This window comes from Styela clava, chromosome 14 (assembly GCF_964204865.1).
Source record: "Styela clava chromosome 14, kaStyClav1.hap1.2, whole genome shotgun sequence".
NCBI lineage: Eukaryota > Metazoa > Chordata > Ascidiacea > Stolidobranchia > Styelidae > Styela > Styela clava.
The window spans coordinates 17,663,247-17,686,551 of NC_135263.1; the positions used below are offsets into that span (position 1 = coordinate 17,663,247).

Genomic DNA, 23,305 nt, shown 5'->3' on the forward strand with positions numbered 1-23,305 from the left:
TACAATGCACATTCGCAACACGTCTAACTCTAACCCAATGGTTCTCAAACGGTAGGGCGCATCCCCACAAGGGAGGCGTAGACAATTTTTGAGAGGGCGTGAAGCTAATTAAAAATAAAAATATTTGTTATTTGTCTTTGATCTTGCCCGCCTTATTTGTTTTTATAACTTTTCATTTATTTTATTATTTACGTTCCATCCACGTATTTTTAACGTGTTTTTTGAATAAAACATACCTTCGCCTTACTATCTGTTATTTGTAGCTTATTCTTAGCTAGGTATTATGAGGTGGGCTCGAGACATGAGAAATTCTAAAAAGGGGGAGCGGCTTAAAAAGTTTGAGAACCACTTGTCTAACCCAAAGTATTGCCCATCAGACGAAAGTTCCTGAATCTACAAAGCCCTAAATTTTTTCATTAGTGTCTTGGTTCACTTATTGAGGTTACTTGAAAGTAATTTCATATCTACCGCAGGGTAACGTGTATGGTGCGACTCAGTGGCGGTAGAGAGCCGCCGAGCGATAGGTATTTTAAATGTCTCGAGTGATATTGCCAACAAGTTCCATTACATTTGAACCATGTACATTTGAACCCACGAAAATTGCACTTCATGCCATTGCACCTTTTTTTTTGTTTTACGGATATTTGAACCCATACTAACCCTAATCCATGGGTTTTAGCACCCGCATATAGATTGAACCAACGGAGATACACATGGGTTCAAATGGACGGTCACCTTGCCAACAATGCGTAGCTGTCTGTTAAAACAGGTTTCACATACAGCCGTTGCACTTAGTCTGTGCTCAAGAGAACACCATGCAAGCCTAACTGTTTTATCATAAATGCGTCATATTGAAAGCAGATAACCATTAGAATGTTAAATACTTTCCAATGGGGTGACTGGGGACGAAAATTTCTCACGAGAACGAGAAGTACTGTATGATATATATATATATATATATATATACTGTGTGGAATTCAATATGCGGTACGACGTAATTTGTCGTTTTTGAGCAGCGTCGACACCTGATACCTACGACAAGCAAATGCTTTACTCGACAATCTGAGAACGCGTAATTAGAAAGAACCAGTGCTTACCATGTAAACAAAGCTGATAAAAGTGTAACATTTCGTCTGTTGTCTCTTGAATGTGTAGTGAAAATGTTGCCAGTGTTCAAAGCAATTATGGCAATTGGTTTGCTAACTCTGGGGGTGTCGCCATTTCACGTTTATACCATCGTGGCGTTGTGGCAACATACCCTCCTGCGGCGTAAAGTTCTTCGGCAGGCTGCTGTGATACAATTTGAGTTGATGTATTCGGAGGTGTTGTAGGGCATATTGGACATCATGCCAGCAAGCGCAGTTGGTAATACGGGACTAACAAGTCGATTTTTCAAAGGTAAAAAACGAGATGCAATGGACGAGATAGAAGGTTGGATATCAGACGCAAAATCGGAATTTGGCAGAGGTAATTATATTCGAAAGTTTGTTCGGGACTACTTTATATGTTTGATTTTGATTTTATTGACAATGTATATTTTTCTATTTCTTCAGGAAATTCCAGCAGAGTATCTGCTCAACCGCCAAAAAATATCACTGAACAGAAAATGCTGGACGCTAAATTGTTTGAGATGTCGAAGCAAAGATACAATTTCATTTTACATAGTAAGTGGCAACAAAAAGTTTTCATGGAAAAGCAGAAGCAGAAAACATCCGTCATGAAAGACTTGTTGAAAAATGTGGATTTAGGAAGAGTCCAAAGAAGCGGAAACCAAAGAAATCGTTTGGCAAAAAGAACTTCATTTTTTAATGAACAATTTGGATATGCCTCGACCTTTACCCAATCAGAAGCGTCGAAAACGGTTGACAACGCTACAATAGCGCCTTCTGAAACAGAGGTATCTGAATCCGACAACCACCAGAAAAAAACAGTCACTTTTGTCACTGAGCGTACAAATAGAAACGAAATATTACCTCACATTTTAGACAATTCAAAAGTAGTTATTGACGCTGTCCAATCTGCCAATATTCAAGACTATGCTAATTTATCCAACGCAAAACATCGGAATGTAACGGAATTACCTGAAATTACTAACAGACGACGATATATAATTCTCCACAAAGATGAGAGATGGCCTGTAAAAGATCTAAGATTTGTTAAGCTGAGCGCCGCACTCAGCAGCAATATTTCCATAAAACGACGGAGGGGGTTAACAAAGGCGTAACGCATCGGAAACACTGCCAAATGCATTTTTGTTCGAATGAACTAAAAGATCTGATTTATGATAGGACTGGGCATTTTGAATCAAGTAGTAAATTATTCGAATCGGTTCAGAACAAAATTTCGAATCGCCGCCATCTTTTTTTTCTTTTTGCCAATGGTTGAGGTAAATATTTCAACTTTTTTATTGTGTTTGACGTGTTTTTATGTGCGTGAACACTCAGCAATCTGTCTGGGTGATGTATTATTCTATGTCAGTAATTTATGTGTCTGGAGGACCCAATACAATGAGAAAGTTACATACAATTATATATTTCCCAAGTATTCGGGATTCGATTCGAAAAAATATTCGATCTGATTCTGAAATCATCAGGTATTCGAAAATGCTCAGCCCTAATTTGTGAGTTGCAAAATTCAAACAGCATACCCACTAAAAGTTTGGAGCATGCATTATCCCTTTTCGAAATCAACTAAATCAGATTACCAGTTCCTATTCAAGTTCATTTCCTGGTGTACATGGAAAAGAAAGCCGAATGTTGCAAATAATACTGAGATGAAATCAATGTGCCATTAGCGCGAGATACGTTACATGTTAACGAAACTTTGATTGGTCGTCAATTAAACAGCTTTATCCAACTCTTGCTCGAAGGTCTGAACATCTTACCAAACATTTTTTGTAATTATTGCTTTAACATTTAACATTATTAATCTATAAAGATCTATTTTCATGTAATATTAGAGAAATATTCATCGTGCTGATTGATTTGACAGATTTCGTGGTCTCTTGTAGGTTCGTTTCATGACAACAGAATCGTCATTTTTGAGAAAATCTCCAACTCTGCTTAATTTTCCTTTGGCAGAGGAAAGGGATGTCTGAAGGCGTTGTGCTATCTGCAAAAGATGAAGAAATAGGATGTAACTCGAAGATTTGATTAATTTCTGATTTTTAAAAACTTATTGCTAGGACTTCACATATTCATAAGTGGAAAAGTTAAATACCTCTCGCACGTCACTTATATATTCCTCCTCATCTCTTGAAGTTTGCTCTGTCATTTGCATTCTCAGTCTATTGTTCTCAGCGGCCAGTTTTCTGTTTTGTTTGTTGAGAGTCTAAAAATAAGAGAGTACCCACTTAAATTTTATATATAAGTTGCAATAAAACATAACATAAACCACTTTCTGGTTAGTTTTCACAAATTATGATGTCATTCCGTCCTTAAAACATTATTAATGCATAGTTTAGATTTACGTGATTCAGGGTTTAACCTGGATAGTATCCTGGAGCATGCGGATATCGTTTTTAAATTGTTCCTTCGCTTCGTATTCTGTTCGTAGCTGGACGTCGGTTGCTTTCTTATCTTGTTCAAGAACCTTCATGCTTTCAATGACTGATTCCATTTCATCAAGTTTACGACGAAAATTTTTGCTGGCAGTGATTGCATCTTTCCTGTATGATACATGTGAAAAGATATTTTGGGAAATTGTAACAGAATGAAAAAATAACAATATGGTGTATAGCGCCATCATTTCCAATAGTATAGCTCCCGTGAAAGAGAGAGAAAAAGAGAGAGAGAGATTGTTTCGTCAACCAGCAAACAAGTAATGGTACAATAATATATATATATATATATATATACAAAATATACAAGTTAATTCGGTATAGACTGAAGGGTGCGATACGATCATAAGGTCATCACATGCATTCTTATCCACTTAAACCAAACCCAGTATTGCTGATGACTGGAACTTTCAGTTTTTTTTTCGCTAAAAAAACTTAAATGTAATACAAATAACGATTAAATCAATGCCATACCTTCGTTCTTGAACTTCACGTTCCAATTCTTTGTTTTGTTCAGTAGATTTCGTCAACAAATCTTGCATTCTCTTAATTTCGCTTTGAGTTTTTTCACATTGCCGCTCAGGTTGTTCAGCACCTTTGTTCGCTTTCCCGTCTTCAACTGCGCATATCCATTTCTCGCGTATGGTTTTCATTTCTTGATCCCTGGATACAAATAGTTTATCTTTTTAACGATACTATCTCATATATAAGGCTTTCTTTTCACTACCAAAAAAGTAAAGATTCAATGAGCTATACATCCGAGGTGTGAGTGTGCTATCCATAGTCACCTAAAGTTCGATACTAAATAGCCCTGAAACGCATGTGGAATCGCATTTCGGTACTTGGAATTTATTAGAAAGCCCTGAAACGCATGTGGAATCGCATTTCGGTACTTGGAATTTATGTGAATATAAATATCTTTTGCTATCGATTGGGTTTCTACTTTTCAGTCTTCTATGCTTTTGCGTCGGTGGATCCGTATGCATATAATGCAAGGATGCTGTAGCAAGAGTGAAGATAACTATCCTAAGTGATTCAATAGTCTCGCTGCACACTAGCACAAATATATTTTTGTGTAAGTGTGCAGCAAGACTATTGAATCACTTTAAATATCTTATTATCGACATTTTCCACCTGTATTTCCCGTATATAACTAGCTTCGAGCAAACTTATAAAAAAAAAAAAATTTCATTATCGTTACTATTGATTGGCAAGTATAACAAAATTAGTAATTTTCACCAGTATTATTCTCAGTAATATTTTTAATAAGATACCGGAGATTAAATTAGCACTAGAAACGAAATTCTCACCAAAAATCAATCTTCTTGCATACAGCATCACTTTCATTTCTTCCGAGATATACATAAGATGAATAAGCGGCGGAAATACACAGAATCACGAATGAAAATGTAGCAGAAAATTGTTCGACGGGGAAGCTATTCACCCAGGCGGTGAATCCCACCATAGATATAAGCAGCAATTTTGACAATGAAACGGTCCATGCAGCCAGTATCAAAGGAAGTCGCTGGCCGACAGAAGTCAAAATTCTGATCAAAGAACCCAGCATAAATTGCACGAAAATGCTTACACGACTTAGTCCTTGGACAGAAAGCGTAGAATAAAACCTATCTACGAGCATTTTGCCATTCAAACCCTAACATAAAAGAACGGAGGTTTACCCACCGCCCATAGTAAATCGCATTTAGTGTATAATCCCTATTTGCCCTAAATTAAAAATATAACTATACCTTTATGACGTAACAATGTCCAATACCATTAAACCTCGAATGATAAACTCCTACGCCAATTTTTAGCATGGACTCTACCTTATTCTAATCGTTTAGCCAATTTTTTCGAAAGATATGTTAAGAGATCGGAAAATCAGACATAAACTAAACAATTTATGTAGAACGTATACGTCATAGAGCTTTTATGCCCCATATATATATATATATGTATTTGAAAAATGTGTCCTCATTCTTCGTCTCCTGCGTTTGTTTTCTGAGAATAGATTACAACTCGATCAGAGTATGAACCATACACATGAAAGCATCTGTAAACGATTTTAAGAACGGAGTTAAACTAGCAGAGAGTGATATGCGTACCGACACGCACGTAGGTGATAACTTGGCAACTAAATGCCCAGACATTTTAGGCAGATGCACAGCTTTCCCGCTATCAGAGCATATACATATTTGAACAGATTGTCGATTAATTTTACTGAACACTATCAGTCAAAGACCCTAGCCTACGCGCGACTTGACGCAAGGTGGAATCGACTTTCGGACTGGTTTTGGATAGATCAAGAATAAAAGCACGCCTGGTCAGGAGTTTCGAACTTTTACTCGGGGGTGGGGATCTGTTTGGAAACAGTGGCTTCGCTTTGTCACTGCATTTTTTTTCTGGGTTCCGGTTTGATGAAAGGGTTGGAAATTAAATAATATAAATATACAAATTTAACTGCAATAGGTTAAGATGAAAAAAAAATTATTATTTGTATGAATTATTAGAAGATTTTGAATGTGTAAAAAATAATTTGATGGTTATGAATCAGAGAAACTAAACTTTCTGGCAGCTCGGCTCCAGCAAAACGACACGGCTCCTTGAATCCAACTCTCATACCCTGCTTTTATTTTTGACAACAGAATTCGATCAAGATTTGATGCATCTTACTATTTTTCATCAAGCACAATTGTGAATTTTTTAAATTGGGATTAAAGAAGCGAGTCGTCGTTTCTTCTCTTGTGGTACTGTACCCAATCTTAAAATCCAGTGAATCCCATATATAAATCGTAAATCGATACTACGCAAAGTAGGAATACTCGACAAGCTCATAGCAACTTTTTCATTCTTTAAAACTGTGAAATGATAGTATTAAAGATCCTTCATACTGCTGTCAATGGGTGAATTACAATAATCGGCAAGGACTCATAATGAGAGATGATTACATAAAACATAAAAATTACAAGAAAAAACTTTTAATCTCATAAGCTTTCAACAGAAGCCCCTTACACAATACCCGTAGAAGCTTTAAAGGTTGGGGGTTTTATATATGGTGTAGAATCAGCTTCACAATGTACATCACAGTTCTGATAAACGGCCATTTTGAGAAAAACTAAAAAAATGAGATGCATAATGTATATATATATGTTTTGAAATGATCTATTTCAGCAATAATTTTGGATGTATATATAAATTCTCAATAGATCTGAAATAGATGGTGATATAATATCATTGCACATTAATATGATTATACATAAGCGAACAATCAGCAAAAAAAATTAAAAAAACAACAAAACAAAGCACAACATGTAACACATGGTCACATCTTATTCAGGGCAAAATCATGTTTTAAGAAATATATCAAAATTGAACTTTTGCTAAGTACATTCATTTCCAATTGACTGCAATATCGGAACCCTTTTCTGCTTCAAAATATGCCCGTAGAATTTCTTCAGTATCAAGAAGTGAAAATGGTGAAGAAAAGTTGAGTTGCCAAGTTAAGAAGATATTTTCTGGTACCTGAAAAACATGATTACAAAACATATCAAACAATGCTTGCATAGGGTTTCCTAACCAGGGGTGTAAACACTCCTAAGGGGTGCAAAAGCTGTACGTAAGGGTAAATGCATAAGATAAATGAAAACAGCGCAATTGTTTCTCTATTTACACAAATAAACAATATTTTTCATCAATTAACGAATTTGAGATGCAAGAATCGTTTCATGATTTCACAGGGAAAAAAGGTTTAGAAACGCCGCCCTAATATATCAAGAAACTACAGATGACTGAAGGCTGAGCATAAAAAACGCTGATAACTTTTGAGATTGTAATTCATGTAGACAGAAGTAGACAATTCTCAACATAAAACGCTTCTTACCGCTGACTCTGCAAAATTTAATTCTAGACAGAGAGGATGATCCTTGTACCGAACAATACTTTTAATTTCAGAACATTTTGTTGAAATCTTTTTAACATAAACTTGTCTGCTGAGTGAATTTAGGTCTGAATGATTAATTTGCTGCAATGGTGACATAACAGATTGATTTCTTAATGATACATCGGAAGAAAATGAATTTGATCTTGACACATGCTTGGCTTTGCTTCTTTTTGCTTGAACAAGAGCAGATGCAAACTCATACATAATGAGAGATGATTCTTCTATAACTAATGATAAAGATCCGCCACATGATATAACAACACCAACGGGAACCTCCTTTCCTACGTTTACTGAAACAAAATAAAAAGAATGTGGAAAAAAAGTCTTGGCTTGCGGAGATGGGACATCGGTTTACGAAGATGGTTGATAAGTGAAGATTTTATAACTTATATCATTATTAATTAAAGCGTAAAAAAGATTAGATATTATTCACTTTCAAAAATTACAAAATAAAAATTCAATATATAAATATAGAGCTATAGAGTAGAAAAAGCTTCAATAAGTAGGATCAATTTTTTCACATTTACCCCGATGGAGGGAAAAGACGAGAAAGCCTAATTTTATGGTGTATCTCTGGATCTCATATGATTACAAATCAATGTCAGATATGTGATTAGTTAACCAGCTATTCGTTTCAGATGCATAGACTCAGTAATACGCTATGATCAATTGCTATTCTATCTAAAACTATAATTTTCGTTGCTCCAGAAGTATGTGAACCAACACGAACACGATTTTGTCCACCTACTTTACATCGACTTGTGTAAAGGGACTGAAACTTATGGGTAGATATTCACTTGGCTGACACAGACAGTGCCCGAACTCGTCATATAACTAAGATAAGGAAAATCAGAATAAAATTATGGCCTAACTCTAACCTGGTATACATACTACGGGAGTACCTAATTTTCTTCATTAATAAAAATGTGATTGCAGAATATACATGCTTCTGCAAAATTAACTCTTGAAAAGCTTTGAGAATATTAGATTTGCTCACCATCAAATAACCAACACGGTTTGTAGACAAACAGTTTATCAGTGAGTAATTTGTTAGAGAAATCATTCGACTCAACTTCTGTTTTCTTCACTTTAGGTTCCAGTATACTCAGATCTAAACTCATTAAAACATGCTCAGAAAAATTCTTCTCTAATGCATCTGAGAATGCACTCATGCAGTCTCCATTGACAGGTGGAATAAGAACAGAGTTTGGTTGATTATTGGAAGCACTGCTATGATTTGAATGAAGTGACGCAGATAAGGAATTTATATTTTGTCTAGCATCGTACAACATCATCCAGCATTGATAAAATCGTTCACATTTTTCTGTATCTCTGAAATGCACGGCATATATTTGCTCTATGTTTTCAAATCCAAATTTTTTTCCTGATGTGTTTCTCGGAGAAAATTCACTTTTGATATCCGAATCGTCTGAATTGTTTCCAGTGACAGCAAAATACAAAGCACAGTTTGACAATCCAAGATCTATGCCCAATATTTGATTGAGATGGTAGGATGACATGCACTCCAATGACTCTGGACCAATTTCTACCCTGTTGAAGAATAGGAGCATAATAAATGAAAGTATTCTAGAAATGAACTTCTTCACAATTATAAATTATACATTTTCTTTTTTCAAACTTGAAAAAAAAAATTAGTTATGAGTATAGCTTGGAATTTGCTTCTAATATCCCACATCTAAATTCATACATATATTGGCACATGGTTCACTAAACAATGCAAGCATCCAAAGATTACATCGATACGACCTCACAATCACATCAAATAACTTGCTAAAGTATAGCTACGAGCGCATGAAATGGAATCTTTGCCAACGATACCAAACTCACTATCGCCAGCAATCTCGCTCATATCGGGATCATTTCGATGAAAAAAATAGCTTGCTCAACTTCGGGTGAACGTCTGCGCGTCTTAGATGACAGTTAATATAGTTTGGGGGTCTTATGTAAAATGTAACACCCTCACTCACTTTGTGTCAGTAATCTGTAAAATCTGAATATTTTTTGTTGTCAAGATTAAAAGAACATCAATTTCATTCGGTGGCGATATTTCTTGAGAAAGAGTAGAAACACCCTGTGTTGGTGATGTCATTTTTTTCTTTTTTGCTGATCCAAACAATCCTCTCTTTTTTCCGCTGCCTGTAACACGGGGTGGAGTGTTGGACACTGTTGTATTCAAAACTTTTCCGCGTTCTCTTATCAATCTAGTTTGCACTATTGAACAAATTTCTTCCTCTGCCTCTAATAATTCTTCTTCAATGAAACGTTTTAACTTTGTGCTTATTTTGAAGACACAAGATTCGAAAGATTTTGATTCGTTAGCTTCATCGAACTCATAATATTCCACAGGCAATCCTGCTAAATCTTCCATCGTTAAACTATCGATTTTATGTTTCGATTCTGAACCTTCAAAATTAAGTCCTCTGCGTCGTTTCGCATCTCGTACAATTATGGAAGCTCCATCATCGCGAATCACAGGATTATGTCCGACTGACAAAGGAACATTGTCAGTTGTGAGTCTATTTGGTTTTCTTCGTGGTGTTGATGTCACAATCATTTTCTTGTGGCTTGGTATAGATGACATTGCACCTAAGAAATAATTTTTAATTTGACTTTCTTAAAACATATTTGAATTCTGCTTTCTTAAATAGTTATTATGTTTCAACTAAAGTGAATTAAATGTGATGAAAAAAATCAAGTGTGAAGGCGATAAGCTATTCAATTCCTGGTTTTCATATGGTTATAAGAAACAAAATACCTTGAAATGATGTGCACAAATTGACAATTTTGCAGCATATACATATTCAAAATTGAGACCCACAAGAAAATTTTATTGTTAAATTTTACTCGCTAAAAATAAGTATAGGCACTTTTTGAACCAAATTAATTTATATATGTAAAGTAGAACCTCAAGTAATATTTCCCAATATGATTACCGGTATATATTATGGATAACATACTTGTGTGATTATCCCTTGGTTGAGGTGTAAATCTGACATTTTCTGAGACATCATGTGTCTGTTGATCATACTGAGTAAAATTTTTGCTATTCATTGTCACGATAGATGGTGTAACATTAATGAGTTTATATAAATCATGCGTCGTTAACAAATGAGAAAACGTTTTAAAAGGGGTCTGTGCTTGGTGAGACATATCGACTGTGGGTACAGACACAGCATTTTCAAGATTGTCCTTCGTTTGCATGAGAACGGACGAGAGATCTGTCGGCAAAGAACCCGATAAATGTCTTTCATTTTCCGTCACATGCATATGTTGTCGTTCATGAAAACCTGAACTGGCATCGGGGACAGATTGAAGTGTATGAATCCACGACAAACTTGCATCTACACCACCTAGTGTTCTTCCGACATCAATGCTTGCAGATCGATGTAAATCTTTGCGAGGTATATTTCGACTTCTCGTAACTTCAGCAACATATTCTGTGGCTTCTTGACATTCATCCTCATTCACAGTGATTAGATTATTGGTATTTGCATAAATTTCTTTTTCAACAACCTTCATAAGACAATAAACATTACTTTTACTGGAGCAATGACTGGTGTACTCCAAAATCTGGGACTCGAAAGCTGTTAAGTGTTAAGAGTAAAAATTGCACAATTCAAAAATTGCAATCTCAATTCTAATGGATTCAGTCTTGATAGGACATGTGAAGCCTGTAGATGCTATTTTTGCTATTTTATTTGGTTCGCTTGGACAGCCCTAAATTTAAAAGCGTTTCCTATCAGTTTCTTATCAATTGTCATAAAATAATGATAATATCTCTTTCTTTTGTCACTAACCTAGCATGAGACCCTATTCAATCATTTTCTGTCTAGTATTAGGGGATGAAATAATTTGTAATTGTTCTGGTATTCATATGCCAAAAATATTATCGGACAGAAAATATTCTTACTTTGTCACTACCACAAGAACACAATATTCCACTAGATTTTGATTGGTCGCTTTGTGATTTCTTCATTGCTCCAAGAATGTTGGAAGATTTTGTATCATCAGACATATCTTTCCCAGGAGGTAAATTTTGTCCAGGACCCAGTGTGAAATGTTTAGAACATTTCAGACATATGTAACTACGATTTTTCACTTCTCTGTTCCGAAATGCAACTGATTCAAGCTCTCTGAACAAAAAAGCACAATGGAAAATATCGACGCTCAGCAAATATTGATACCATACTCATTTCTTTATATAAAATCATGACACTACTTGATGGAATTTGGCAAAAATTAAAATTTCAGTATAAATCATCAAAAAGAATTAAAATTTGAATTCAAAGTTTCCTAAGAAATCAAATATTTTAATATTTCCCACTAACCGATACAGAAGTTCGATTGCTTCATTTGCACCGATGTCTAAAACAACATAACGTCTTGTCCTTCTGTTTTTTCGTAAATATGTAAATTTCAAATCAATAACTGGCATCTGAAGATGGAAATAAAATGAATTGATAAACCCTAAAATTTACCCACTATGCAAAAGGGTGTGTGGATGCTGGAGCCTAAGAGTTTGGCACGTTTTATTGGTATTGGGGTCATACTTTTCAAAGTGCTATAATTCCAGAGGATTCTTTAACCCTTAATGCTGACCTATGTTTTCGTGGTCAAAATTCGATTTTCTCGAGCTTGAGAGCTAAAAATTTTCTTCAAGCTGAAGTCAAGAGGGGGGGGAGTCAAAGTTTTTACCAGTCTGACAAGGTAGATGAAATTGAAAAAATTTTACTTTTTGATTTAGATTCAATGAGACATCAGATATTGTAGATAGCTCCAATTCTTCCCATAATTTTCCAGTTTCAATATCTTTTTCAATGAGATGATTATGTGTTGCAGCAAGATAGACTTCACTTGGACCAGACAAAATTGTTTCAGTATCCAATTCATTCGTAACGCTCCTGATATAATATTATTTAATCAAACATTAAAAAAACTAATAAAATATACCATTATATTGAAAGTTCTGTCGCACACTAACACAAATGTATATCTGAGCAGCAGGAGTTTTGAATTACATAGTATCGTCATGTTTATTCCTGATTCCTGCACCCTTGCATTATACGCATACAGATCAACTGGTGCAGAGGAAGGATATGGAGTTAGACGTGCCCCAACTGATAGTTACATTAAAGATGAGATATATAATATATGACAATGAGATATTTTGTTAAGAAGGTTCCTAAAAAATGATTTCGAAACCTAAAAATGAATGCCAAACCTTTTCACATGTAGTGGAAGAGTAACTGATTCAATTTCCCCATTGTCAATTGTTGTCAGTGTCGATGTTCCACTTGTTTTGGAATCATTTGTTGCACTCGTAAATAAGTTGTTACTGTCATCTCCATTTTTGTAAGATGAAGATTCATCATAGACATTATATTCATCTACTGGCGAAGCATATTCATCGCTGTTCCCTGTCAGTTTACTACTTTCTAAAACAAGAAATTTTAATATGAATAAACCAATTTTCCAAGGAAAATAATGGGTACTCCCGTACGTAGTGTGTGTACCAGGTTAGGGTTGGGCCATAATTTTATCCCGTTTACTTTATTTTAGTTTTATTATGAGTTCGGGGACTGTCTGTGTTAGCCAAGTGAATATCAGGCTCAATGTGATAGAAAGTAGGCGAAAAAAATAGTTACCTCCATATTGGTACACACACTTCTGGAGCGCCAAATAATGTATTGCTTATCATACCGGCATAGTAAACTAGCACAACCCTGAATGAACTGAAGGAGTTGCTTAATAAAAGCAGTTAAATATTTATGGCTGACAAAGTTTGTATGAACAAGATTGCAACCAAATCGATTGTTTATGCCATTATATATTTTAAATCCGACAAGTTATAGCACCTGAGTTAATCTGTCAGATTTCTGCCACTTCTGATACAGTGACTATTACATTGATGCAAATAATAATGGCCATTTAGTATTATTTTTTTCAATTTGAGCTGCAATCATTGTACATAGCCCTGGGATAGCTTTTGAATATACCTAATTAGTCATTACCCATAGAATTTTTAGAAATTTTGAGTTCTTGATTGATGCTTGATAATGGAAAGGTAATTTATCTCAATACATGACAAACTGATACCAACTTTTTTCATCTTGACAAGAGGCAGGGCTTCTTGAAAGTGATACATGCGATATTTGTAAATCGCTAACAGAATTTTGAGAAATTGCAGATCCCATTGATAAAGCATCTGAGTCTTGGTCAAAGTCTCGCGGAGTTCCGTTGGATGATGTCCCATCTGAATTGTCACTAACTGATGTTTTCTTTTCCACAGTAAATGAATTTGGAGGATCAAAATCCATCGAAGGCATATCTTCATCAGTGAGTTCACCTTGCGAAAATAAAAGTTCATATTTATTAAGAGATATATTTTCAAACTTTTTTAAATAAATTAATATTGTATGCATAACTTTTTGTACCAGTAGGCAAATGTATTAGTTAGTATTCGGCGTACAACGAAAGCCAGTGGGCAGGGGGATATTCACTTAGCTAACACAGACAGTCCCCAAACTCGTAATAGAACAGAAATAAGGAAAATCAGAATAAAATTATGGCCTAACCCTAACCTGGTACTCATACTACAGGAGTAACTAGTATTCACAACTTGAAATAATCTACAAGTTTGCATATGAAAAGAACATAATATGGCACACTTTGTTACTCCCTATAGAATGGATGGTCTGACGTCTTGATTATTATAACTTGAAAATAAGTAAGGAAATGCTATTTTTATCAAGACGAATAAAAGGATAAATAGCTTATTAACATTAATATGTGTTATCTGATGAAGGGCAAGAAAAATTCCAATGTTGAAATAACAATGAATTGGGCTTTTGTTGATCACTCAACCCAGGATGTTACCCAAAGGTAGCCAATGACAACAAACATTTGCTTCTGGCTTTATTAATCTGAATTGTTGTTGATAACAAAAGTTTTGCTCAACATTACTTATCTAAAGAAGTCTAGTGGGATATATAAGTTGGCTAATGTTTTAAATCAGGGTGGTGCAACCTTCATTTAACATAAGCTTTCTAATAGTTGCAGGCACAAAAATTTTGTATATTGATCTCATGACATGCGTTGTTCGCTTTGCACAAGCTAGCTGTTCGGAAATTGTAACGTCATAGAGATAGATAATAAATGGGCCCCAGGTACAAGCTATGCAACGCAAAGGGATTGGAGTTACTCGCACGTACCAGATTAAACTAAATTAAAAACTGTTTCGCCGGCCGCGCACCATTCAAAATTGGCACCTCTTTCGTGGGCCGCAGGTTGCACACCCTTGATTTGAATGAAGAATTATGTCTGATAAAAGCATTTCAACCCCGGATAGTACTTATAACTTATTAATAGCTAAATTTCATCTTCAACTCTTTAAATGACATCAGAAATTCTAAACCCTGTTTAGTTGATATTTTCATAAAATAATAGGATGACAGCATATAAATAAATTGAATTTGAAGATTTATTTGAGCAAATTCTCCAGGATATGAAAAGTGATAATGTATGAAAATACATTAAAATATCCATACAGTTCAATATCAAAATCATGATTTTCATATTAACGATGAGACACTTCAACAGTCTTATATGAAATATTACGAAAAATATAAGACGACCCAATTTAGTCAAGCACAAAGGTAATTGATAGGGCTGGGAATGGTTAACCGGTTAACCAATTTTAGATGGTTAACGGTTACGATTTATTTTAACCGTTAACTGACATCTTGGGTACAAATCATTTTTATACTGTACAATTTCTTCAAAAATGATTATGTCATCGCAAATTTATCTCCTGTGGCATTTAATTCAAAAGAATATCACTAACTGTGTGGGTACGGTCTCAATGAATGTGAAAAATAATTGAAGTACCAAGTTTGCTTATTATGAAAATTTACAATGATAAATTCAGAATCAGTTTTCGGTCGAAATATATTTTCCACAATTTTATTGCAAAATCGTATATTCAATGTCATCAAACAAGTGCGCAGTTTATGCCGTTTTTCTTTATGATATCTCGAAGTAGAGTTTGTACATCGAACACTTAAACATTGTCACATGAATGACGTTTGATAACAGAATCGGGATTTTTAAAATACTTCCACGTGTCCGAACAACGCTGCATATCTCTTGCAGCAGAGCAATCATGTCCTATCTCGAATGGTGAATAATTTTGAGCGATATCGGGATAAGATCACGCGAAATTGCTTTCTAACCATTGCGACGTAACACGCTGAAATTATAAATTATTACGTCAAATGTCACGCTGCGGTTAACCGGTTCATTTTACCCAGTTAACGGTTAAAGTGTTTTCACTGAAATTCCCCAGCCCTAGTAATTGACTCTTTCACAAATGGTTTATTCTTACAGTTGTAGGTGGACAAAGAGCATTGTATTAAAATGCCATCATCATTTCTAATGTAATTATTGCAATCAAAAATTTAATAGCCCAAACTTAATAATTAAAAAAGTTGGTTAAAGGTAATTGATAATTTTACAACTCTATATAATTTATATAGTTTTAGAATGAATATAAATTCACCTGAGGCATCAGGTTCAAAAATATCATCATTTGTATTGAGTTTAGACGTTGAACCTGGCATTCTTTTGTTCTGGAATTAGAAAGAGAACAATTTTTTCATAGGGTCACTAGACAAGAAGTTTAATGGAATAATGCATCTTCTCAACAGAATAATTAGGTAACAATTCATTTATCATGATATATTTCACAATTCAGAATATATTTATTATATATAATATATACGTTATAATATGACTTTATGTCCAAACTTTCAAGAAAATTTCAGTGTTTTTCACTATATTAAGTAAGGCAAATAAAAGTAAGAAAAACTAACTAAACTTTAAAGAATGATTGTATTTTCTCACTTGCCAATTCGATCTGATTACAAAATAAATTGAAGCTGTAAATATTGACTAAATGCAGTTTACATAGTGCCAAGATTCGCACCATGCCCAAACAAAAACCCAGAATTATTAATACCCTCAAAATTGTATTTTAAATTAAATGTTCCATCAATCTTAGAACTAATGAGAACAACATAAATTTAGATTGTCTCAATCTAGACACAACGCAAATAGTATCAAACTTGTATAAATATTGGTTTTGTTTGCATTCCAGAACAGCCATATAATAAAATATTTTGAGACCGAGAGATATTACTTGGGATTAGGCAGGTCTTCAGGGACATGGCTGTGTATATGTGAAAATAATACCTTGTCTGATAACAAGTGCAGCCTAAAATGTTATTGAAAATAGTGAGACCCTAAAGTTACCTAAAAAATAAACCAACCTTCAAACTTGAAAATTTGTGAATTAAATCTCCTTCTGTTCTTCTCCGAGTGAATACAGCAGCAGATGACATACTGACATCATAAAGTTCTGGCTCTGCAGTATTTATACTCATAAATTCATGATTGCTTGGGTAGGGTTGCACTGATACTGCCATAGGAGTATACATAACATCCTAAAATTAAACAGTAATAAATTATACAGGGATGACCTCCAAGCAAAATCAAATATATTTGAGGGCCATACTAGAACTGTATATAAACAAACATCAACCTTAATAATGCTATTTATAAAAAATGGTAACTGAAAGAGGTGTCAACATTGGCCACATTATTCAGAGTCTTATTTTTCATTTTTCCTCTCTCCGGAATGAATACCAAATAAGCTATCACTTATGATAACTTTGTTTCCAAGCTTGGGACATATGCCGTGAAAGGGTCGAACTGTTTCTACCATTCCAAAAATGTTCGTTATAATCAATATATTATTATGAAAAATAATACCAGAAGAGCTATTAAAATTTCTCATTTATTATTCAAAAGCTCAAACAAATTTTTAGCAATTTATCAAACCTTTAAATCTTTCTTTGAAAGGAGCATTCCATCCAATAGAAACTCTGGTTTTACAGATTCTGGAGATATCGACTGTAGGCTCAAAAATCGATGGTTTTTGTTAAAAGAAAGTGGATTTCCTCGCAAGTCAAGCTGTGATTTGAGAAAAATAAGAGTGAGTAATTCAAAACAAGACAAGGTGATTTAAAATTTGTTCATTGGTCACTGCAGCTGGGAAATATGAGGAAGTTTTAAAATAAAAATATAATAACTTTCGTTATCTCAATTTTAGAATCAACTTTTTGTAAATCTAACATTCTATTGATCCTGGGGTTCTTATAACAAAGGGACATTTCATGACACAAAATATGATAGTCCCATTGTGCGTGTACCAGGTAAGGGTTGGACCATAATTTCATTCCGATTTTCCTTATTTTAGTTCTATTACGAGTTTGGGGACTGTCTGTGTTAGCCCAAGAGAATATAAACCCTGCCCATAGTAATCAGTCCCCCTACACAGGTTGATGTAAAGTAGGCGAACAAAATTAGTTAGCTCCATATTGGTACACACACTTCTGGAGCGTTCAAAATACGGCTATTTCCATGCACGACACTATGATGGGTATTATTTACTTTCACTTTAAAATAGAAAGTAATTATACTTACTTTTTGCAATTTACTTAGTCGTCTCAGTGGAACCAACGTATCATGTTGAATAAGTAGATTATTTGAGATATTGAGTTCGATTAAACTTTCTAACGTTTCCAAACCTTCACATGTTGATATTTCATTGTATGATAAGTAAAGATATTGTAATCTCCATCGAATTCTACCAAGCAGCTGAAAAAAACCAAGAAGAATTAGATAAAAACATATTGGACTGAATTACAGGAATATTCTTGAACATTCTATACCTGACATGGGCAAACTACGACCCGCGGGCCAAATTCAGCCCGCTGGGTAATTCAATCTGGCCCACCTGATGCTGCCACAACCAAACTAAATCCAAATTTCGATGTTTTAGCTAAAAAGAGCTCAAGGAATTTGTTGAAATTGCAATTAAATTTAGTTTTGGCAATAGGCATATTGATTCCCACTTTTGCTTTTGTAACACTGTAAATATTGTTCATAAAATGTAACTTTTTATGTCACACTTACATGGCCCGTCAGTCAAGGTGGGCAAAATTTTTAGCCCCTGGTCCCAAAACCCTGCCCACCCCTGTTCCATACCTTGTCATTTGACATCGAATATCATTAAATTTTCAATAGTAATTCATTTACTTATAATTTCTATATTTGAGACAAAACTGAGTAAGTAAACCTAGTTTTGTCAGAATTTTGTTTACGTCCAACATAATCAATACAATTGATCTTGAATGAGATAAATTCAGTTTTTATCAATATTATACAATATGTAAGAGACCACCTGAATGCAGGAGGACAAAGGACATTCGCAATCCATTAATAAAGATAGGGGATGCAATCTAGAAATATCATGACAGACTGAGGAAAAAAACAGGAAATTTTATATCCGGCTAACTTGTATGGATGATAAATTGAATGAATGAAGGATATATGGCAGGGCAGAATGATGTTTACATCTTCCATGGTTATTAAAACTACTGACCTCCTTAGCAAACAAAATGATGTCATTTATTGCCAAGAACAATCCATAAATAGAACAACATAGCATGATATCAATGGCTCATACTTGACACTATTAAATCCTACTTATATCTTGTACAAAACACTATTAAAATCAAGTGGACAGTAAGCGGAACAATTATCACGTTCTACGGCTGGTGATTCAACTCTATGGCTGCTATATCAAATCCATTATAAGTTAGAAATACACACACACACGCTCACACAACAAAATTATTGAAAAGGACGTGCGACATGTTGCTTAGTCATTCGCGGGAGAGCAGTGGTGCGTGTCGTCGCTACACCACCAGTGCTTTCTTTGCTTAGGATTAGATATATCGAACCATGCGAACGACATACCGAGGTCTAAGGCTGCGTAATTCTATGCGACCAAGTCAGCAGGCTAATCAATACGTCAGTGCGTTCGTTCACTTTCAGTCGTCGAGTTCTGTATTTTAGTGAATAGTGTTTATTTTAATAACGGCAAGCTGTGAATAGGCGTTGTATATTATCAGTTATGAGGTAGAATATGGAACGACATCGATCACGCTGGCGGCTTTGTTTTTCGCTCAAGGTCAGCCGAGTACAAAAGCACGCAATTCAGTGCAGATAAAAAGCAATTACTTGAACCAGAAACAGTTCGCGCGATACAGCAGGTTTTTATTTCGATAACTGCAGAATGGAACAGGGTTGTGCTCACGAGCGGAAGAAGGTTTCACGAGAAAACATTTCTCGTATATTTGTATTATAAAAATAGGGATTTTATGACTCCTTTGTGTTATCCAAGGCAGTATTTTAACCGTTAAAAACAAAATTAAATCGGTGAAAAGCACTTTCGTATGTTACGAAGCCAAAAATTTGCGGCATCCATAATTTACGAATCAAAATGTAGTTCCTAAAGTATGCTAGTATTAATCCTAAGTATCGATAATTGATCAATAACATGACCGCCATTATGGAATGATGTTGTATACTTTTATGGTTTATGCCGTCATGAAGGACCGAAACGAAATTTACAAGTTGTGAAGTCGACCATTATAAATAGTTCTTCTATATTTGATTTGGCGGATTGCGTCAGTCACTATTTACATAAACGCGTTTATTTCAGAAGCATGAACCTTCACAGAAGTATTAATAGTATGCTATATGTCCGCGGATGGTGAAATTTCTTTGTGTAACTTTCGGACCAACCACGGATTTCCATAGAATAAACGGAACTTTATAGACGCATGTCAGTATGTCTCTAAATAAATAAATAATAACTGAAGTCCCTAAACGCTAACATGACCAGGTCGCCACAAAAACATTGCTCGATGGTCATTTTAATAATACCGAGTGTCACGTGATCATTTGGGTACGTCCTGTTTTTAAAAGGCCCAGGAATCTTTATATATGAAGTAAGAGCATAGCCTTAAGAAAACAAAAGAAAGTCGCGATTCACAACAAAAGACGCAGTATTGAATTGATCACACCCACACAAAACCGTTTGAAATTTGCAACGAGCGCAAATGTCTTCAATTATAATTCAGCCTGTGGCGATCGAGCTAATAACAAATACCGTAGGTCGTAATGTGGTAAAAATACACTGTCGTGAACATGACCGTTCATCATAGCCATATAAAATAATAAAAAAAAACGCGTGCCTGAATTGAACTGATATATTAAAACGCCGTAGGCTATCGAATACTTACGCATGAAACGAGATTCGGAGCTGTGTGTAAAAATTAGATGTCTTTGGTTTTTCAAATATTTAGAGGACTTGTGCGATTGAAATTAGAAAGACGAATCAATTTAAGTCTCGTATTTCAGCAATCTTAACTTAGTATCGAGTTGCAGTCAGAGTATAACGATTCAACAATTAGGTCTCCGGTTTTACTTGAGAGAGATAAAATTACTTTGTCAATATATTATCAGTTATAGTTAATACTTGTTTCAGTCATACATTGCAGAAAAAACGACTATCGACTCACGACTATTTCCGAAATGGTAAAATAAATCACTTCTATATCAATATCGAGATGTGAGATACGACTTGAGTGACATTAGGTTTATTAAAAGTTTTAGTACCAGGAGACTGATATGTGAAATTAAGTTTGTTTGGTCCAAGCACAATGTTAATGCAACGATGACGATTGTGTTCGTGTTAAAATACTTTTCTTTGGATTTTTTTCATTTTCAAATATTTTTAATTCGTCACTTGGGAAGTAACATCAAAACAAATTCCAGACGGTATAAAGGAGTGTCCGTATTAAAATACTTTTCTTTGGATTTTTTTCATTTTCAAATATTTTTAATTCGTCACTTGGGAAGTAACATCAAAACAAATTCCAGACCGTATAAAGGAGTATCAAAAATACTGTTATTTACCTGCAATGATTGCAGCAATTTCGATAACGGAATATTTTCAACAATATCTCCGACGTATTGAAATGACTAAGACACGATGACAAGTCATTGTGATATCTCGATTGTTCAAAATGAGTTTACCAATTGAAGCTTAGCGGGACGTTACCGCATTGTGACTTATATTTCAAAATTGAGTCACGTATTTGGATACGAAATATATGTAATAATTTATGACAAAGGCACATTCCAAAAGAATGTTTCGCCGAATGCGGTATGAGAGAAGTCGTATATTAATTGTATTTGGGTTATTATTTTTTTGTTTGATTATAACGGATAAATTTTACAGTAAAAAAATAGCTATGGAAGATACCGTAGTCGTAGTCGTTCAAACAGTCGGACAGTAGTGCTTAATCGTTTATACAGGCGGCAAAACCCGCAAACACAAATCTCTGCGGGCCAGATAATTAGCAGCCTGAATTAACCCTATAACGTGTTACTATCACCAGTCGGAAGACGCCTTTCTGAATGTTTAATAAGCGCGTGCAGTATATACGCTGCTACTGGAATATTAAATTTACCCATGAATCATTTCTTTCTGAACGGAAGTTCGTTCGATCGGTCACATCCCGTATATCAGAGAAACAACTTTCAGCATTTGTTATTAACGTGACATGTCCATAATAAGCTATCTTCGCTGAGTATTGAAAATGTTCCACGCCACAAAGTAAAATGCACTGATTTTCATTACAAATTTTGAAATGTTTTATGCGGTCTGCACATTTGTTTCAATACAAAAGTATTTTCACTTCGTGCAAACAGTTTCCATTCATTTGTCATTGCCCATCAAATAAAGATCTGTAGACTTTAACACTTCATTGGAGTATTCGATAATCGCGCGAAAGTCACGCGATTATTTTATAGTGTTTCCAAAACTTTTTTTTTTACTTTTTCTAATTATTTTACTTGGATACTTGCATTAGCTCAGCAATTAGCAATGGATCAATAGGCCAATTACTCGAATTCAAAATCAATCGCATGCTGTTAGCTATCGATATCTAGTTCGTATAATTGAAGCTGTTGAGTACGCTAGTCGTGTCTATACAATTGAGTAAATTGACATATAAGGAAAGTGTATAGTATATATATAGGATGGTCGCTAGATAAACAGAAAATTTGTCAAACAGCTATTCATTTTCACAAAGAATAACTTTTACAAAGCTATTTCCTGCCTGCTTCCATGGTGTGGGTGTCACAATAGAAATCAAATACAACCTGAAAGATATCAACTGAAAAAATAAGAACGTATCGAAAAAAAATAAGTAAGCACGCATTTTATTCGTGATCTCATTTGACCTTCAAATTTTCTGATTTTCTAGCGACCACCCTGTATTAGCGACAGACTGTTAAAAACGCGCGAACCCTACCAAAATTACCCGTGATTGTATCGTTGATATACCTTGTATATGTTAAACGCGCTTAGAATATTATACAATTTAACGATTCAGTTTTAACGAGATGTGAAATGGCAATTTGTTCTCCACTAATATTTGTGTCATGGAGCACGGAGTCCCTCAAGGACCTTTACTTGGTCCGTTATTCTATCAAGCTTAAATAAATGGCATGCATTATGAACCTAGTTACACTTATAGGTTTTAACATCTCATCTATGAACATAAGGGAATTATAAATAATAATATAAACACTAGGATGACAATCGCTGGCAAAGCTGACATTCAACACTAAGAAAATATATGTTTAAATGAAATATCACAATAATATAACTTCCGTGCACTTACTGTTTGCACAAATAATACGCCAGCCATGCAATAAAGACGTGTCCCGAGGTCATATGTAAAAGAGTCGTAAGACGGAACTCGGGAAGGTTTGTGTGAATATGTCGCAAGACTTTGTTTGTACGA

The 23,305-nt window shown here is 34.7% G+C and overlaps 3 protein-coding genes across 3 annotated transcripts in view; 1 reads left to right on the plus strand and 2 right to left on the minus strand.

The window, feature by feature from the left end:
- The first annotated feature begins 1,130 nt into the window (after positions 1-1,130).
- LOC120340885 (uncharacterized) lies at positions 1,131-2,928 on the plus strand. Its single transcript, XM_039409271.2, has 2 exons — positions 1,131-1,467; positions 1,554-2,928. The coding sequence occupies exons 1-2, from the start codon at positions 1,347-1,349 to the stop codon at positions 2,222-2,224; spliced, it is 792 nt and encodes a 263-aa protein (XP_039265205.1). The 5' UTR covers positions 1,131-1,346; the 3' UTR covers positions 2,225-2,928.
- LOC120340884 (uncharacterized) lies at positions 2,900-5,270 on the minus strand. The gene is made up of 5 exons (XM_039409270.2): positions 4,870-5,270; positions 4,034-4,222; positions 3,487-3,667; positions 3,220-3,330; positions 2,900-3,111 (listed from the first exon to the last, which is right to left on the minus strand). Exons 1-5 carry the CDS (start codon positions 5,196-5,198, stop codon positions 2,968-2,970), a joined length of 954 nt encoding a protein of 317 aa, XP_039265204.2. The 5' UTR covers positions 5,199-5,270; the 3' UTR covers positions 2,900-2,967.
- A 941-nt stretch (positions 5,271-6,211) lies between these two features.
- Positions 6,212-23,305, minus strand: part of LOC120341513 (uncharacterized) — a 31,376-nt gene continuing 14,282 nt past the window's right edge. The window contains exons 6-19 of the mRNA XM_078120250.1: positions 18,063-18,236; positions 17,418-17,549; positions 16,847-17,020; positions 16,078-16,147; positions 13,621-13,866; positions 12,742-12,955; positions 12,253-12,421; positions 11,849-11,955; positions 11,431-11,653; positions 10,478-11,033; positions 9,488-10,106; positions 8,497-9,050; positions 7,440-7,789; positions 6,212-7,081 (exon numbers count right to left, since the gene is read on the minus strand). Coding sequence (XP_077976376.1) covers positions 6,950-7,081; positions 7,440-7,789; positions 8,497-9,050; positions 9,488-10,106; positions 10,478-11,033; positions 11,431-11,653; positions 11,849-11,955; positions 12,253-12,421; positions 12,742-12,955; positions 13,621-13,866; positions 16,078-16,147; positions 16,847-17,020; positions 17,418-17,549; positions 18,063-18,236 — 3,720 coding nt within the window. The 3' untranslated portion in view covers positions 6,212-6,949. The remainder of the gene's footprint in view (positions 7,082-7,439; positions 7,790-8,496; positions 9,051-9,487; positions 10,107-10,477; positions 11,034-11,430; positions 11,654-11,848; positions 11,956-12,252; positions 12,422-12,741; positions 12,956-13,620; positions 13,867-16,077; positions 16,148-16,846; positions 17,021-17,417; positions 17,550-18,062; positions 18,237-23,305) is intronic.